Source organism: Chiloscyllium plagiosum, unplaced genomic scaffold (assembly GCF_037043375.1).
Source record: "Chiloscyllium plagiosum isolate Xiang-an unplaced genomic scaffold, Cpla_swu_hap1 HiC_scaffold_26, whole genome shotgun sequence".
In the NCBI taxonomy this organism is placed as follows: Eukaryota; Metazoa; Chordata; class Chondrichthyes; order Orectolobiformes; family Hemiscylliidae; genus Chiloscyllium; species Chiloscyllium plagiosum.
In genome coordinates this window covers 11,796,708-11,814,972 of record NW_028270164.1, presented here as the reverse complement: position 1 = coordinate 11,814,972, position 18,265 = coordinate 11,796,708, and the positions used below count along the sequence as shown (strand labels likewise).

General features: G+C 44.0%; 1 protein-coding gene across 18 annotated transcripts in view; it reads right to left on the bottom strand.

The window, feature by feature from the left end:
• plekha6 (pleckstrin homology domain containing A6) overlaps positions 1-18,265 on the bottom strand; it is a 341,146-nt gene that overhangs the window by 48,135 nt on the left and 274,746 nt on the right. For 17 of the 18 annotated variants that reach the window (XM_043716433.2, XM_087973474.1, XM_087973473.1 and 14 more), the window contains 4 exons: positions 14,485-14,660; positions 11,488-11,955; positions 5,780-6,260; positions 1,834-1,917 (listed from right to left, as the gene is read on the bottom strand). In XM_043716433.2, the coding sequence (XP_043572368.2) occupies positions 1,834-1,917; positions 5,780-6,260; positions 11,488-11,955; positions 14,485-14,660 (1,209 nt within the window). The remainder of the gene's footprint in view (positions 1-1,833; positions 1,918-5,779; positions 6,261-11,487; positions 11,956-14,484; positions 14,661-18,265) is intronic. The other variant, XM_087973478.1, reaches the window with a different exon arrangement.

The window sequence follows — 18,265 nt, the reverse complement described above, 5'->3', positions numbered from 1 at the left end:
TTATGTTCTAACCCAGTAACTTCAAACTGTCCTCTGTTACACCCACAATGTCATGAGTAAAGGACCAAACCATTTTGTACTTCAGTTTTCAAAAAATATAACAGGCTGACATATTGAATTGATCTGTGTGACTCTACAGTGAAAATGTCTCATAGCTACACAGCAGCTTTATTCTGTTGTAAACATCTGTTTCAGGGGAATCGAACAAACTGAAGTGTCAGCTACACAGGTCAGAAAAGCACGCCTGACAGTAAGTATGCTGCTGGTATCAGGGATTAAAAAATGTCAGGGGTACCTTGATTTTTGGCCCAGCAATGGTAGCATACCGATGCACTGGCAACTTTTAAAGTGTCACTGGTAGAGTTTGGGAGCGGTGGTAAGATGGGTTTATCCATAGAGAGCAGTGGTTCCTCGTGACTATTGCACAATTTTTTCTTCTGGTAGCCTCGGAATAAATTGTTGAGACTTCCAAACTTCATCTTGATTGGCAGGATGGAGTGGGGGGAAATGAAGGGGTGATTGAAATGGATTATAACGTTTCTACAAGGGTTTAGACAGATAGGAGTGGAACCATCTCGCTGGACACTTCCTGTCAGACGGTGGCAAAAGAATCGGTGTTTGCAACAGTCAGTCAATACAGCTGGGATAAAGTTTCAGTGGTCAAAAGGAAAATAAATATTTCATGATTTACTGATTAGTGCGCTACTCTCATTTGCTGAGAATTATATAAAATTTACAGCACGCACGCAAGCAGTGCAGCCCATTGGATTTGAGTTGGTGTTTATGTCCCATATCAGTCTCATGATAACCTACTGGCATTATCACTAATTATTAACTTAGCGACCCAGGCATCTTATTGGAGACACAGGTTCAAATCTTGCTTTGGCAGATGGTGGAGTTTGAATTCAATAAAAATCTGAATTAAGAGTCTAATGATGACCTTGAAACTATTGTCAATTGTCAGGCAAAACTGATTGCGATCAGCAAAGTCTTTTTAGGGAAGGAAATCTGCTTTCCTTACCTGGTCTGGCCAACATGTGACTCCAGACCAATGGCCCTCTGGGAAATTAGGGACTGGCAATAAATGCTGGCCTGGCCAGCAACATCCACATACTGTGAATGAGTGGAAAGAAACTGTTCATGGGATGTGAGTATCGCTAGTCAGGGCAATATTTGTTGTCCGTTCCTTAATGTCCGTGAGAAGATGATGGTGAACCACCCTACTTGCACTGCAGGCCATGGGGAATAGCAAGCCCCCTCCCCCCACCCCAGTTCTGTTAGGGAGGAATTTCCAAGACTCTGACTCAGTGAAAGTGAAAGAATAGTGATCTCGCTCCAAGTCTGGGTGAGGGGATCCTGGAGGGGAACTTGCAGATGGTGGGTTTTTCAATACATCTGCCACACTTGCCTTTCCAGGTGGTAAAGCTCACAGGTTTAGAGGGTACTGATGAAGAATTTCATTGCTTGGGGCATTTGTATTCTTGGATCTTAGCAGAATCTAGGCCTTGTTGTCAAGGTCCTGCAAATAGAAACCTAAAGCTACGTCCAAAGATGTGAATTTTCACTGTAATCAATATCCAAAAATGAATCAGCAACAGGAACCATTCCCTATGAATTGTAGGTAGTGCTTCCAGGTTAGAACTAACTACAGAATAAGCCAAGAAAATATTGTCGGGGAATCAAACATGCCAAACGTCAATGTGCCAGAAATTTTGCAATACATGGAGAGTCCAGAAGTTATGGTTTATGACATCCCCTTCTATCATTTGCTTATTACAGTTTTCTTGCATGAATCCAAATGAATTTACATTGCAAGTCATTTTCAGAACTTACCATTCTGTCCTGCATTGAGCGAGAGGCAGTGAAGTGATATGGCTGCAGTCCAGACAGTCTCCTGTCTCCAGAGTAGTCGTATTGCTAGAAACAAACAGGAAAAAGCTTTAATAAAACTAACCACCAACTACAGCTGATGCACAGAGTCTGATTTCCTTGGATGTGCCTAACTAACAAGATGAATGTTAATTATGTTTGCAAATACTCCTGTGAAGAGGCTTGGAACTTTTTTTTTAATTAAGTGAAGTGTTGTTAACTGTGCATTACAGAGTCCAACAAGCAGAACTGATGACTTTGTGAATTTTAAGGTTTCTTTAATCCTGTTTCTTGTTCCAGTATGATGGTGATGCTGTTACAACCTGCAAATGTATCACTTATCCAGAGGTGATGAGCTGGATCTATCACTCCTTGAGGGTTAAACCTGAGCACAGCAAGCTGTCGAAGTGGGAATGAGCTTGCCCAGGCAATGTTTTTTTTATGCTGGGGCTGGGTAGGGTCTCCGCCAGCCCCTGGAAAACAATGATCTTTTCTGGGCATTACACCTTAGGAAGGATCATCTGACCACAAGGCATAGGAACAGAAGTAGGCCATTCAGCCCTTTGAGGTCTATGGCTGATCTGATAATCCCTAATTTCACTTTACTTTAGAAGGAGTACCTTATAGATTTAGCAAAATTATAAAAAAATTACACAAAATGAAGTTGTATACCCTGGAATTTAAAATGTTTGACTCAAGTTTCAAAACATTAAGGGGGACAGGTAGGGTAGATAGAGAGAGACACTATTTTGTAGGAGCAAACTATTGCAGATGCTGGAATCTGTACTGAAAACAAAAAATGCTGGAGATCACAGCGGGTCAGGCAGCATCCATGGAGAGAGAGCAAGCTGACGTTTCGAGTCCAGATGACTCGTTATCAGAGCTGACGTGACTCCCATTTCTTCCCTTTGTTTTAGCTATATTTGTTACATTCTCTGTCACCATGTCCTCTCTCCCCTTCCCCCACTCCAGTGAGACTATGTCTTCTTTCCTGTTTGGCAGTTAGACCCACTATGGTTCTGCCATTCTCAGAGTCCAGAACTAGAGGGCATAGGTTTAGGGTGAGAAGGGAAAGATATAAAAGGGGCCTAAGGGGCAAATGTTTCACACATTTCGTGTGTGTATGGAATGAGCTGCCAGAGGAAGTGGTGGAGGCCGATACAATTGCTACATTTAAAAGGCATCTGGATGGGTATCTGAATAGGAAGTGTTTAGAGAGACATGGGCCAAGTGCTGGCAAATGGGACTAGATTGGGTTGGGATATCTGGTCGGCATGGACGGGTTGGACCGAAGGGTCTGTTTCCGTGCTGTACATCTCTATGACTCTGTGACTTAATCTGCACGAACAGCACCATTTCTCCCCCAGCACGCGACCCCACTATTTCATAAATGTTGCCCCCTCCACACTCATGTCAGCGCTGATGAAGAATCATCTAGTGTGCTTGCTCACTCTCCACGGATGCTGCCTGACCCACTGTGATCTCCAGTATTATTTGTTTTGAGACACTTTTTCCACTGATTGTGAATCTAGCACTAAGAGGTAGAGTCTAAAAATTGGAGCCAGAAATTTCAGGAGAGCAATTAGAAACATTGCGAGACAGAAAAGGATGGAGAAATTTAGAATTCTCTTCTGAAAATTGCAATTGATGTCAGATCAATTGCTAAGTTTAAAATGGAGATTGATACAGTTTTGTTATCCCCAGGGTATAACGGGATATGGGGTAATGGTAAGTGTATGGAGGTCAGTCATAGGTAAGCGATGATCTCACTGCGTGACACATGGAGCTAAATGGCCTCCTCCTCATCTTCTATTCCTACGTAATATCGAAATATTTAGAAAGACCTAAAGAAACAGACACATTTCTTTCTAATTGTTGAACCTTCCCATTGTATTTTTCCCATTGAAACCTATCGCCTTCACATTCTAACCCTGTCACGAACTGCAATGTAATCAACTCCATTGTGCTGCTCACTTCCATCTCCTTTCCTGCAAACTTGGTATGCAAACCTTTCATGAAAAGCATCCTCATATCTTTTTTCCTCTCTCTGACAAGGAACTACATAAATAGAAGTGTTGGAACTATTCCATTTAATTTCCATTTCTATAGTTGACGTCTTAATCTTTAACTTGCATTCACCATTATTTGAACCCTCTGTCACAATAAACAACTGCCTGGATCAAGTCAGTTTCTTTTCTTATTAATCCTAGAAAGCTGAGCTGAAACTCCCACGTATATTGAATTCTGAACCCTCAGGGACCTTGCAACTTAAAGAGTCCTTTGCTGTGCTTCCCTGGGCCACATACATGGGCAGAATGTTCCCTTTTGCTGAGGGTGAGTTTCTGGTGGAGACTAACATGCAAATTCCCTCTCCCCCGACTAAGAAAACTTGTCATTTCACCCATTAAGAGCTTGGCAGGTCAGTGTGTGTGAGGTTCTCAGCAAATGGCAGGCCTTGACACTCGAAAATTCAGGGTGCCAAAAGTTACCACCCAAGCCAACTCCTCAGTTGGGCACGGCAGCACCGTGGTTAGCACTGCCGCCTCAGAGCGCCAGCGTCCCAGGGACATTTAATCCAAATTAAGCCATATAGACATTTGGAATGAATGCATCAGCTTGAAAAGAAATATTGTGAAATAATCGAACATTGTTGAGAGCATTCTTGTTTGAATTAGAAGTTTTGAGTTCCTACTCAAGAGAAATTAGGTGTACAACTTACGTTGAAGCAGCAATGCAATGCTGTGCAGAGGGAGTGCTACACTGTCACTGATACCACCTTTCACAACAATGTTCATCCAAGCTCTTTCAGGTGGATAGAATAGATCACATTTTGAAGAGCAACAGCAGCATCTTCACAACATCTTCACTCAAATAACATCAATAAAGCAGACTACCTGGTTACTACCACATTGCTGGTTTGGGATCATGCTGTGCACAAATTGCCTGTCATGTTTGTACAACAGCGAGTTTAAAAGGAATTCATTGGCTGTAAGGGACAGATCTGTGAAAGTTTGTTCCATGAATGAATATCTTTCCAAATCCCTCCTGCACTCTCAAATTATAGGATGGTATAAAAACTTCTTAGGATCCCTACAGTGTGGATACAAGCCAATCAGCCCATGCAGTCCACAATGACCCTCTGAAGAGCACCCCACCCAGACCCACTTACCCTCCCTTCTCCTATCATCATGCATTCCCCATGGCTAATCCACCCAGCCTGCATGTCTTTGGAAGAAACTCACACGGACACAGGGAGAACGTGCAAACTCCACACAGACTGTCGCCCGAGGCTGGAATTGAGCCCGGGTACCTGGCACTGTGAGGCAGCAGTGCTAACCACTGAGCCACCATGCCACCCTTTGAGTAAGAAAAAGTCTTTTGCAGGAGGCAACATAGAAATTACAGCCCAGACACAGTCCATTTAGCCGACTTGCCTTTGCTGTTCATTTTTCCTGAAGGGCTTTTACCCGAAACGTTGATTTTCCTGCTCCTCCGATGCTGCCTGACCTGCTCTGCTTTTCCAGCACCATTCTAATCTAGACTCTGATCTTTAGCATTTGCAGTACTCACTTTCACCTTTGCTGTTCAAAGGCAATTAGGAATGCAACGCAAGGCGCACATACAGAACTATATAATTATGTAACTAAATTCTACAAAGGCTCTCGTCAGAACACTGCTGGGATGCTCTAAACAGTTTTGGGCCCCTGATCTATGAAAAGATATACTGGAAGCAGTTCACAAAAGATTCATCCTCTTGGTTTATCCCGGGTCTGGAGGGACTGTCTTATGAGGACAGTTTGAGTAGGTTTAGCCTATCCTCAATGATGCCGGCATGCAGTGAATTAATCATAGGGACGTTGTGTATATATTTAATCAGACCATTCAAAGTGTGGACTGTGAGGTGAGTTACCTTTGCACTGCGAGACCGGCGCAGCGTGTAGGCTGGATGGCCAAACACTTCGTCCCTTCGGGGCGGCAACCTATCAAACCGGGCGCTTGGAGACCTCACCGGAGAGTAGACCCGATTCACCACGAGGGGTCCTTGGGATGGTGAGCGAGGTACGGAGCGGGAACGGGGCTGCAGGGACATCCTCCGCATTGTGCTGGTGATGTTGTCGACCTCATGGGTGTATGCCGGCTGTGCACCATGCCACACGGGCGACCCCTGCCCACTGTATGCCCGCCGGTCCTGCCAATCCCTCGGCAGAAACGCCGACTGTCGCTCGTCGATTGACCACCGCGCTGTCATTCTGTCATAAGCTGGCACAGAACAAATACTGTCCGGCCGTGTACCAGGCTGTAAAAACTGCAAGTACTCATCTTGGTAATAGGGCGATAGCAGTCTATAATACTCTGGCGCATCTCTGGTTGGCGTGTGATATACCTGAGAGCTGAAAAAAAGAGATATCATCAGTGCCACAGGTGACCAATTTAGAAACAAACCAGAACTTGATGGAGAAACTCAGTAGGTCTGGCAGCATCTGTGGGAGAAAGCAGAGTTAACAGGTCAGGTCCAATGACCCTTCTTCAGAACTCTGACCACCGTGGATATTCCTTGTAGCTACAATGGCAAAGAGAGGCATGGTTTTTCATTTCACTACCCCCCACCCCACTCACTGTTTCTGCCATTCCAACAGGAAATGATCAAATTTTCAGCACGGGGAAGGTAGCATAGTGGCTCAGTGGTTAGCATTGCTGCCTCATGGCGTCGGGGACCCAGATTTGATTTCAGTCTTGGGAGACTGTCTGTGTGGAGTTTGCATATTCTCCCAGTCTCTGTGTGGGCTTCCTCCAGGTGCTCTGGTTCTTCCCAGTGTAATGTTTGCAGGCTAGATGGATTGGCCATGCTAAAATTGCCCTGTAGTGTCCAGAGAAGTGGAGGATAGATGAATTAGCAATGGGAAATGTGGAGTAATAGGGTAGGGACAAAAACACCACAGATGCTGAAATCCAAGGTAGTCAAGCAGGCGGCTGGAAGAACACAGCAAGCCAGGCAGCATCAGGAGGTGGAGAAGTCAATGTTTCAGGTAAAACCCTTGTTCAGACCAAAACTTCGACCTCTCCACCTCCTGACGCTGCCTGGCTTGCTGTGCTCTTCCAGCCTCCTGCCTATCTACTTGGGTATGGGGCTGGATCTGGGTGGAACGCTCTTTGCAGGGTCAGTGCAGACTCGATGGGCTGAATGGCCTCTTTACACAATGTAGGGATTCTAATTATGCTTTCGATTTTGTACCCACACAGACACACGCTCAGCTTTGGATAGCAATCAGAAACAGTAGTATGAGGTGACTGTCTCTTCCCTATCCCACTGAGCTCCTACTGAGCCCTATGGTGGTGTCTGTAACATCCAACTGCCTTCATCCAATCTCCTCAACTTTGCTCAGCTAACTGTTGAGCGAGATGGTTTTGTGCAATGGACTTATCTCGTCTGATTGCTCCAGATACAGCCAGTGAACCAGCAACCTACTATTTCAAGAATTTGGCCTCTCTCCGAAGTATATATATTTATCACCACCCAGGGATCATGATCAGACATGGTCATTAAAACAATTATTGGAAATTCTAGAGCATAAAACAGTTTGGAAGACCAATTTAAATCTGTCTCCAAGCATGTTGCTGGACACAGAGATCTTTAAATTCCCAACACGGGAAGGCAATAAACGTCAAATAGAAGTCCATTTCAGGAGGAGCTGAATCCCAAAGTAGAGAGGTTTTGTTAAACATATGCAGAACATTGGTTAGTCCACTCTGGAATACCATGCTTTGTTCTGGTCTCTATATTATAACCCTATCTCGATATTATGAAGAAGATATAAAGACACTGGAGAAGGTGCAAACTAAATCTATAGGAATGATGACATAACTGAAAGGTTCTGACCATCAGGAGAGAATGAATAGGCTGGGATCGTATTCTCTATAAAAGAAAAGGCTGAGAATCCATGCAAAGTGCCTTATTCAAACAAACAGAAGCTTACAGGACAGCCCTTCCCTGATGCATTCCCGATGGCAATGACTTGACCAATCACAGTTGAGCTGCCTGGTTTCAAGTTAAACATCAGCTTGGCAGTAAACTGTTCCCCAATACATTCTCCATGACACCCAAACAGGACTCTTTCCTCATGCAGTATAAATTGTTGTTCTCTTTGAGATTTGGTATTCTTGCAATTCTGTCCTGATGAGTGCAAGATGAAAGGCTTTGACAACATGTTGCTATTTTTCAGCAGTGATAGTACAGGTCATCAAATTGATAAAATATTTTATTAGGTAGATTAAAAGAGATGTTTCCACAAGAGGATTAATCCAAAAACTAAGGGACATGAGTATAAGAAAGTCACTAATGATTGGAATCAAGAATTCAGGAGAAATTTCTTTATGTAGGGAATTGATAGAACTGTGAGGAGAAAGTGAGGTCTGCAGATGCTGGAGATCAAAGTTGAAACTTTATTGCTGGAACAGCACAGCAGGTCAGGCAGCATCCAGGGAACAGGAGATTCGACGTTTCGGGCACAGGCCCTTCTTCAGGACATTCCAGCAATAAAGTTTCAACAATTGATAGAACTGTACCTTACCACCATGCTGGTTGAAGTGACTAATATAGATTCATTTAAAGAAAAACAAAAACAGAAATTGCTGGGAAACTCAGCAGGTCTGGCAGCATCTGTAGAGAGAAAGCAAGGTGTAGTAACTGGAATGAGGTCAGCCAGGTGGACCTCAGAATATGAGTTCCCTGATTGAAGCTGTTAATCTGACCCGCTCAGGGTGCCCTGACTGACATATTAAAACATGGGTGTCAGATATGCTGTCACTCAGAGTTGGCTCCGAGAAAGTTGGATCAGTATCAAGGACCCTCCATGTGTAAATAAAGGGGGTCTTGGATACTGGCCTCTGTGGAGTTATTTCACAGAATTAATGTTTCAGGTCCTGAGACCATTTAAGGAGATGTTTTGATAAATAAAGGAGTGAAATGTAGCATTGATTGAGTTAGATGGTAGAGTGGGAAGTAAGTCACATGGACAGTAGCATGGGTCATAGGGCCTAATAGCTATCTTTGTAAAACTTTGTGTAATTCTACATAGCATTGGTCAGTTTCCATTTTAAGACAATACCAGATTCTAGTCCCATCACTGTTGGTCTGGCAAGGCATTCGATGTGCTATCAACACCTAAGTTCCAATTCCTGCCTAAACCCCTCTCACATTTTACTTTCCTGTCCGCCTTCAATTCACTTCATAAAATCTAACTATTTAAAGGACTAGCTTAGCTCAGTTGGCTAGACAGTTGATTTGTGACACATTGTAACACCATAGGTTTTATTCCCACATTGGCTGAGGTCACCATGAAAGTCCTACCTTTCTCAAGCTTGTCACTCACCCAAGGTGTGGTGACCCACAGGTTAAACCATCTTCAGTCACCAGTCTCTAATAATGGATAGCTGAAACTATGGAGATGTTACCTCGGTTTTCCTAGCACTGTTTTCCTGGTGATGGTGACTGGCTTAAGTTCATCTCTCCCTGTTACCTCTAGATTTTTAATTTCAATGGAAGACAGACTATACCAACAGGCACAAATTATCCGTTTAAAGTTTCCATTCTTCCTCTGTTTTCCATTATAAATTTCCCAAACCATCTCTGCAGAGGCCTTTGTTACTCCTTTCCTATCAAACTACTCTAGGAACTCTTACTGTCTGTTGGTATATTACTAACTAGCTTTCTTTTATACTCTGCTATCCGCATCTTAATTATCTTATTAGTCATTCTTTGCTGATTCTTAGTTAATCCAATCCTCTAACCTACCACAAATCTTTGCAGATGTGTAGTGTTCCTTTCAATTTAATATTACCCTTTCCTTCCTTACTTAGCCATGAATCCTTCTCAAACAAACAGTCTTTCCTTCTCACTGAGTTCAATCTTTGATGAGAATTATTAAGAAATCTCAAAAATGTGCCATGGGTAACTCTCCTCTCCTCACTTCTAACCTAATTTCCCAGTTCACCTCTGCCTTCATACCCTCAGATTTACCTTTATTTTGGTTTACAACACTAGTCATGACCCACACCTGACCCTTTCAAACTAAACTTAAAACTCTGAATGTAAATTTGCTCGCTGGGTTGGAAGATTCATTTTCAGATGTTTCATTATCATACTAGGTAACATCATGAGTGAGTCTCCAGTGAAGTGTTGGTGTTATGACCCACTTTCTATTTATGTGTTTAGGGTTCCATGGGTTGGTGATGGCATTTCCTGAGGTGATGTCATTTTCTGTGCTGATGTCATTTCCTGTTCTTTACAGGAACAGGAAATGGCATCACCAACACAAGGAAACCTCAACACGTAAATAGAAAGTGTATTATAACACCAGTGCTTCACTGGAGGCTCACTGATTACATTACCTTGTATGGTGACGAAATGTCTGAAAATGAACCTTCCAGCTCAGCGAGCAAACTTACATCCAGAACCTCAACCTGAGATACAAATCTTCTCAAAACTCATTAACATAAAGCTTGACAGTGATTTGTTATTGTGGGGTGGCACAGTGGCTCACTGGTTAGCACTGTGTCCTCAAAGTGCCAGGGTCCCAGGTTCGATTCCAGCCTCGGGTGACTGTTTGAGTAGGGTTTGCACATTCTCCCCGTGTCTGCATGGGTTTCCTCCAGGTGCTCTAGTTTCCTCCCACAATCCAAAAGATTGGGCGGCACGGTGGTACAGTGGTTAGCACTGTTACCTCACAGCGCCAGAGACCCGGGTTCAATTCCCGCCTCAGGCGACTGACTGTGTGGAGTTTGCACATTCTCCCCGTGTCTGCGTGGGTTTCCTCCGGGTGCTCAGGTTTCCTCCCACAGTCCAAAAATGTGCAGGTCAGGTGAATAGGCCATGCTAAATTGCCCGTAGTGTTAGGTGCAGGGATAAATGTAGGGGAATGGGTCTGGGTGGGTTGCGCTTCGGCGGGTCAGTGTGGACTTGTTGGGCTGAAGGGCCTGTTTCCACACTGTAAGTAATCTAATCTAATCTAAAAAAAAAAAAGATGTGCAGGTCAGGTGAATTGGCCATGCTAAACTGCCCAGTGTTAGGTGAGTTAGTTAAGGGTAAATATAGGATGGGGGAATGGGTCTGGGTGGGTTACTCTTCGGAGGATCAGTGTGGACTTGTTGGGCTGAAGGGCCTGTTTCCACACTGTAGGGAATCTAGTCTAATCTAATCTCACCTCAAGGCTCCTTTAGCATGAGCTAATTGATTTACCTTGTTGCAATGTGTATTGCCAGCTCCAGATTAGCCCGATCTTTGATACACTCTAGAACGTACTTTAAGAAACTGACCTGAAAATACTATTAAAGCATTTTACAGGAGACCTTTGCCAATCTGTTTCTCTCCATCTATAGAATAGATTAAAGTCCCCAATGATTACCGTGGTCCCTTTCTTACATGCCCCATTTATTTCTTCCCATAAACTCGGTTTTACAATATGGCTACTGTCAGGGGGCCTATAAACTCTGGCCACAAGGAACTTCTTTATTATTTGGTACATCTCCCCAAACTGATTGGTCATGAATGGCTTTGCCAGTGATGCCCACATTCTGCAAATGACTGAGATTTAACGTCGGGTTTTAGACATGCCCTCTCACCTCCTCAGTTCGTCCTGTGGGAGTGCGGATCTGCGCATGTTAACCCACTGTTGCAATTGAGTCAACGAGGATTGACGTTGTGCCATTTTCTCAGTGTTAGTACGTGGGACAAAGCCCCTTCGATGCACTGTATTCATCCCGTCCTGTTGTAAGTACTCCTCGCTGGGTCTACCAGGGGAAGCGTGTTGCCAGTTGTGCCCATTGGGTTGCACAGGCCTCTCGTGTCCTGGCTGAGTTCTCAGCTCTGGACCAGGGCTATTGGTGTCAAAGGGCACTTCCTGTACCGTCACACCATTGACCTTGGCTGTTGGCTCATTGCTCGAGTCCTTCTGCTCACTCTTCCTGTCGCATCTTTCGAACCCATCCATTTCACTTTGAACCCGATCTGAGTCAGGTTTAATCAGTTGTTTATGATTGCTCGTGTGGTTCAGTTCCAAAGTAGATTTTATTTCGTACTTCATCCCAGTGCTGCCAAAACAACAGAAAAACTCAAATTAGTGGCTCGTTCAATTGTGGTGAATGTGTTTTGTAACTATAGCCTTCCACCTCCATGCATTAGGATCACAGGGAAATGAGACATACTCAAATCCTGATGTACTCATGTAAGGTATCATCTGTCTGGTTAGCACATAATACAATACTTTTCACTGTATCTGGGTATACGTGACAATAATAATAAATCAATATGAGCAGGAGACCCTTTTTGACATGAAGATTGCGTAGAAATTCTCTACTGAACATCATGTCCCCCTTTAATTTGGGGAAACATTCTGCAAATTTCCAACCTGATTTTCCCAAAGATAGTCAAACTGTCTATAGTCACAGCTGTACAATGTTTTTGAGAGTGGGTATGATGTTGTAGTGATTATGTTGCTGCAACGTTGAAACCTGGGCAGTAGAACACCCAACAGCATACCAGTTCAAATCCCATGACAGAAGTTTTGAGAATTTAGTTTAATTTGCAATTAAAAAAAGAAAATCAAGAGCTGGCATCAAGAGTAACCAGAAAGCTGTCAAACTGACCCAAAATGGAAATGGTTCACCAAGTTCTTCAGGGCAAGAAGCCTGGCATCCTTACCTGGTCCACAACTATCTGTGACTTCAGTTCCACACCAATTTGACTGCCCAAGTTCAGTGGGTGACAGGGCAGGCAAACTGAACTTTATTTCAAAAGGAATGGAATATAAAAGTAGGGAGGTTTTGCGGTAAACATACAAAGCGACACTCAGATCACAGTTGGAATACTATGAATGGCTTTGGGTCTTTATCTAAGGCAAAATATACCGACGTTGGAGGCTGTCCAGAAAAGTTTCACTCAACTGATATCAGGAATGGAGGGACGAATTTATCAGGTGATGTTGAGTAGATTCGGACTGTACACATTGGAATTTAGAAGAATGAGCGGCAACCTTCTCGATATACACAAGATTCTGGAGGAACTTGACAAGGTGGATGCAGAAAGGTTGATTGTCCTTGTGGGACAGTCTAGGACCAGAGGGCACAATCTCAGAGCAAGGAGTCACATATTTGAGACAGAGATGAGGAGGAATTTCGTCTCTCAGAGGCTAGTGAAGCTGTGGAATTCTTTACCGCAGAATTGTCGAGGCTGGGTGATTACATATATTCAAGGCTGAGAGAGACAGACTTTTAATCAGGAAGGGGACCAAAGAATATGGGGAAAAGGCGGGAGGTAGAGTTGAGGATTATCAGATCAACACGATCTCATTGAACAGTGGAGCATTGAACGGTGGAGCAGTTGTACAGGAGATGGAGGTTAATAAATGACAGCTATGTCCACACACCAAGGATGAAGTTTAAAAAGTACTTCAGGCAAAGTCAGGGCCATTAGAAGAGCAGACAGAATGAAGAAATGGAGAAAGTGAGGACTGCAGATGCTTGAGATCAGGGTGGAGAGTGTGGTGCTGGAAAAGCACAATCAGTCAGGCAGCATCCGAGGAGCAGGAGAGTCAATGTTTCGGGCAAAAGCCCTTCATCAGGAATGAAGCTCTGGCTCTTGTCCAAAACGTTGGTTCTCCTGCTCCTCGGATGCTGCCTGACCTGCTGCACTTTTCCAGCACCATGTTCTCAAGAATGAAGGAATGGGGTATGTCTCAATGTATTCTGGACATGACTTGTGTACGTAAAATCGGGGAGGTGGTAGCACAGTGGTAACATCACTGGACTAATAATCCAGAACCCCAGGCTAAAGCCCTAGAAAACTTGGAATTTGAACTGAATTAATAAATCTGCAATTAAAAGCTAGGCTCAGCCAGGTGACTGTTCCTATGTCAACTGATGTACGTCTGACTTTGGTGTGGCTTGTAATGTTATCAGAAGATTGCAGGTTCCAGTCCTGCTGCTGCTATTTTAGGGCTCTTGGGGTGTAATGGTAGTGTTCACAACTCTGAGTTAGGAGGCCTGGGTTCAAGTCCCACATGCTCTGGAAGAATGTTATGACACATCTGAGCACATTGACTTAAATAAAAACACACCAAGACATTCAGTTGAATGGGTACATTGTGCAGTTCACAACAGGACACAGACTTGGCCCCACTCAACCAACTTGGCACTTCCAAACCTTAGAACGTAATGCCTAATTTTAGGGAGCTCTTGTGACATTGTCCCTAGCTCTGGTTCAAAAGGCCCATGTTAAAGACCCAACTGCTTCAGAGGTGTGTCAAAAAATCTTTGGATTATAAAATATCTAAAAACCTTCCATCAGGGAAGAGCAGGGAAATTTGCTAGTCTGACCTATGTATGACTCCTGACCGACAGCAATGAGGTTAATTCTTGATCATCCTCTGAAATGGTTGAACAAGCCATTCAGCTTAAGGGCAATTAGAATGGTCAGCAAATACTGGCCTTCCCATTGATGTCCACATCCATAAAAGAATAAATCCTATGAAACTAACGCAACTGCCAATGTTGTTCATTTTTGGCATGAACAAAAGGGGTATTCAGAATAGCACAATGTTTGTGAGTCTTCTATCACTGCACCTGTTCAATGGCACGGCCTGTATGCTCGCTGCTTCGTTCATCGCATTGATCCAGTCCTCCATCTCCGTCTTATTCTCTGCACTCAAGTAGTAAGTCCGGATACCTGCATGTTCAGCCTGATAATTAATGGAGCGGTCATTATTTTGAAAAACCTCTGGCTGTCTGCTTACAATCAGCTGTGGGAGAGATAGGGGATGTAATTGTCACTACTGAGACTGACTTGGTCACTGTTTTGAAAAAGAAGATTAAACTGGTAGACAACCACAACTGGAAGGCAACAACTTGACTTGTCCCACATGCTTGGGTCAGATTTCCTCCCAACTGGAGATTGGCATCAATGTGGAGCAGTCCCTTCACCGGTCGACAATGAGTTTGCAGCTGGCATTGCCAATGAGGCTTCTAGAAGTGACCACATGTGACAGGAGATTACCAGCCACCAGCCATCACTTGCACCAACCCCAGCATCTCTGCTGCTGACCTGTGTGAAGACAAGCCCACTTCAGAACGCATGGGCCCCACCAGAGCAGGCTCAGTGTCAGCATTAGGCTGCCCCTTTGCCCCCTCAACATCTCAAACAGGTTCCATCTTTAGCCGCTGTTTTCAGATCTGACAGACGGCAAGTGTTAGAGAGGAGGCACTGCCCATCACAAACGATGTTCCAGACAGGGTAATCATGACAGCCCTCACAAATGATTCTCCAGTTGTGTTTCTCTTTCAGTAACTGCCGCATTTATGTTACATTTAAGCCCAAATTGCACACCCTTTTCGTATCCATTCACCAGTCCGTTGTGTCAGCGCTCAGTGGGGAATGTGATCTGTATTTTAATCAGCCAGTCTCCCATCTGTCTCCTATTGGGAAGAGATTGCAACACCCTCCCACAATGTTATTTATAATGTTCATTGTTAAATAGGAATTTGCTCCTTTTCAACCTTTCACCACCTGATGGTAGCACCCCAGGATGGTATCCAATATCTCCAGCAAAGGGAGTTCACCAGTGCCTGGAATGTCCATGTGGGAGCCCAGACAGTGACCAGATTTTCAACCATGGCGGGGGGTTAAAGCCACGACAGCTTGTGCAAGAGCCACTGGATAATGATCAGGGGCAGGGTCCAAAGCGCTTCGCACATGCCCTGTTTTCTGCGGAGATGGAGTATCTCAGCACTGGGTCCCACCTTGAGCACTTACCCCACTGAGGCATCTGAACAAGGAGGAAGTCATTTTATAAAATCAAAATCAACTGAGAATTATGGAATTATTAAGCTTGCAAAAAATGTGTTTTTATTAAAATGCAGCAACTTAGGGAAGAAATGGAAGCAACAGGTTAAAAAGTGTTGAAGCTCACGTTTCTCCCCACATGTCCAGCTTTGACTGGAGTCACATGGTAATGAAGTGTCTCTGAAGTTGCATCTCTATCCACTGGACAGCTTTAGACATTGGGAGCCTTTGTAAGTCTGGGTGTGGTTGGTAAGCAACACCAAACGTTGACTTATTGGTCAATGGGTATGTTATCAGCAAAGTTTGGATAAGGTGTCAGAACCTATACAGTCTAGAAACTCTCTGAGCTGCCAAGGCACCATCTAGAACATTCATGACTTAAAGGGTCGAAGGTGCCTTTTGCTACAAATGCTGGACAGTGTGGCCAGAATACCAGTGTCCTGGAGTGTACAACAGTCTGCATTCTCTGGAGCACAGCAGGAGGTGAGAACAAGTATGGGGTACCTCTAGTGCAAGTTCTCAAAGTGTGGCTGATGTGGGCAATGGGAACCTGGTCTCTTTGAACATGGGGAGCAACAAGCCCAGCCCTGCCCTCATCCAAAGACCAAGCAAGAGAAGGATAGCCTACATCCGAACAGGTATGCAGCACATTGAGATGCCACATGGACTCCACATTCTCAAGGAGGGTCACTGGACCCGAAACATTAACACTGATTTCTCTCCAAAGATGCTGCCAGACCTGTTGAGTTTCTCCAGCTATTTCTCTTTTCATTCTTCCTTCCAATGTTGGAAAGGGACAGGAGAAACAGAGAGTTTTAAAGATCATGGCAGCCTGCATTCGATAGAATCTCACTCTCTTGAGGTTGAGATTTTGCGAGGTGATGATTTTTGAATCTTGTGTCCTGTGCTGCAGATGGGATACAAACTGTTTTACACTCCATGGTTCCTGCAGATAGGAGCTGTAGGTCATTTGATTTAACACGGATACTGGTTCAACACCACCTCGGTTAATTAGAAGAACTGGAAATTATACCTAGCTGAGATCCTGCAGAAATTCAAGACACGCACAATGCAGCCACTTCTTGTACAGGGGAGTCCTCGGCCATGGGTGGAAAAGATAAAACATCAGAACAACTAGCAGAGGTTAACAGAGAGAAGCAGCACACTCACCATAATGAGAACAACCTTTTGGAATATTCCTGGGTATTAAGACTGAAAGTGCAGAAGTTACAACCGCTATTTTGGGGCAGAATTTTTATATTGCTTCTTATAACAAAAAACAAAGGCTTTGAAGACATTGTGGTCATGTCTAGATGCCTAATCAAGAATTCCAAACTGATGCTTCAGAGATAAAAGTTCAAATCCCACCAGGATAGCTGGAAATTAAATTGAAAAAATGATAATGAAACAAGTAGATTGTGATTAACAGCCCATCTGGTGTACCAATGTCCTTCAGAGAAGGAAATCTGTCACTTTCTAAAAAACCCTTCAGGTTCAGCCTAGTTTCTTATGCTCAGGTGGGGGAAATGCACTGCTACTGTATGGGAGGCAAAGGCTTTCTGGTATTGTTGCTGGACTGTTAACCCAGAGAACCAGGTAATGTTCTGGAAACCTGGGTTCAAATCCCACCACAGCAGATCTGAACCCAATAAAAATCTGGAGTGAAGACTGCAAATGCATTGTTAATTGTCAAAAAAACCCATCTAGGGAAGGAGACTGCCATCCTTACCCAGTGTTGTTGACATGACCCACTGCAATGTGGTTGATGGGTAATAAATGCTGACCAAGCCAGGGTTGGCCCCAATTATGTATGAATGATTTAATATAAGACCTTACCAGCTTTGTGCCAACATGTGACTCCAGACCAACAGCAGAGCAGTTGACTTTTAACTGCCCTTTGAAATGTCACTCAGCGGTGCTCACCACCTTCTCCAGGCACTAAGTGCTTGTCATCTCTGTGACCTCATGAACTAAGGGTGAATCATCAAAACCTCATGCCATTCCCAGTGGGACAAGAACCTGAAAAGGCAAATCCCAGGCCTTTATTACAGTTCTGGGGACTGACGATGAGGTTTGTCAATGCTGGTTGGGTTATGCCTGAAACTTCCATCTCATGTCATCCCACTTCCACCAGTTGGCCCCTTCAATAGGTATGAAACTAAAAAAAAATGAGAAAACTGCACAATTATTTTAATTCTCCAATGGTTTTTCCTCCTGAGTGTTGCACAGTGCAGAATGGGATTGACTTCAATCTCTGACCTTTGGAAACTCCAGGATGAGCTGGGAGGGTTGGGGATGAGCTGAGATCTGTAGGTTATAGGTGCTGCACCAGAAGTCACCAATAGCCTATGTTTTAAGGCTGAGGCAGCTGACGTTAAAGAAACTGAAAGTAAACTGTTGGGAAAAAAAGCGGTATTAACCTGCTTTGGTCGTGTTGATATTTTCTGTTCGCGTGGTGCAATCTGAATTGATTAGCCAGCCACTGTTCTCAGTCACTGGCAGCCCGCAAGCATAGCACTGTCTGTGCCAGGAATTATTCATTTTAAGTGGAAACTAAGGCACAAT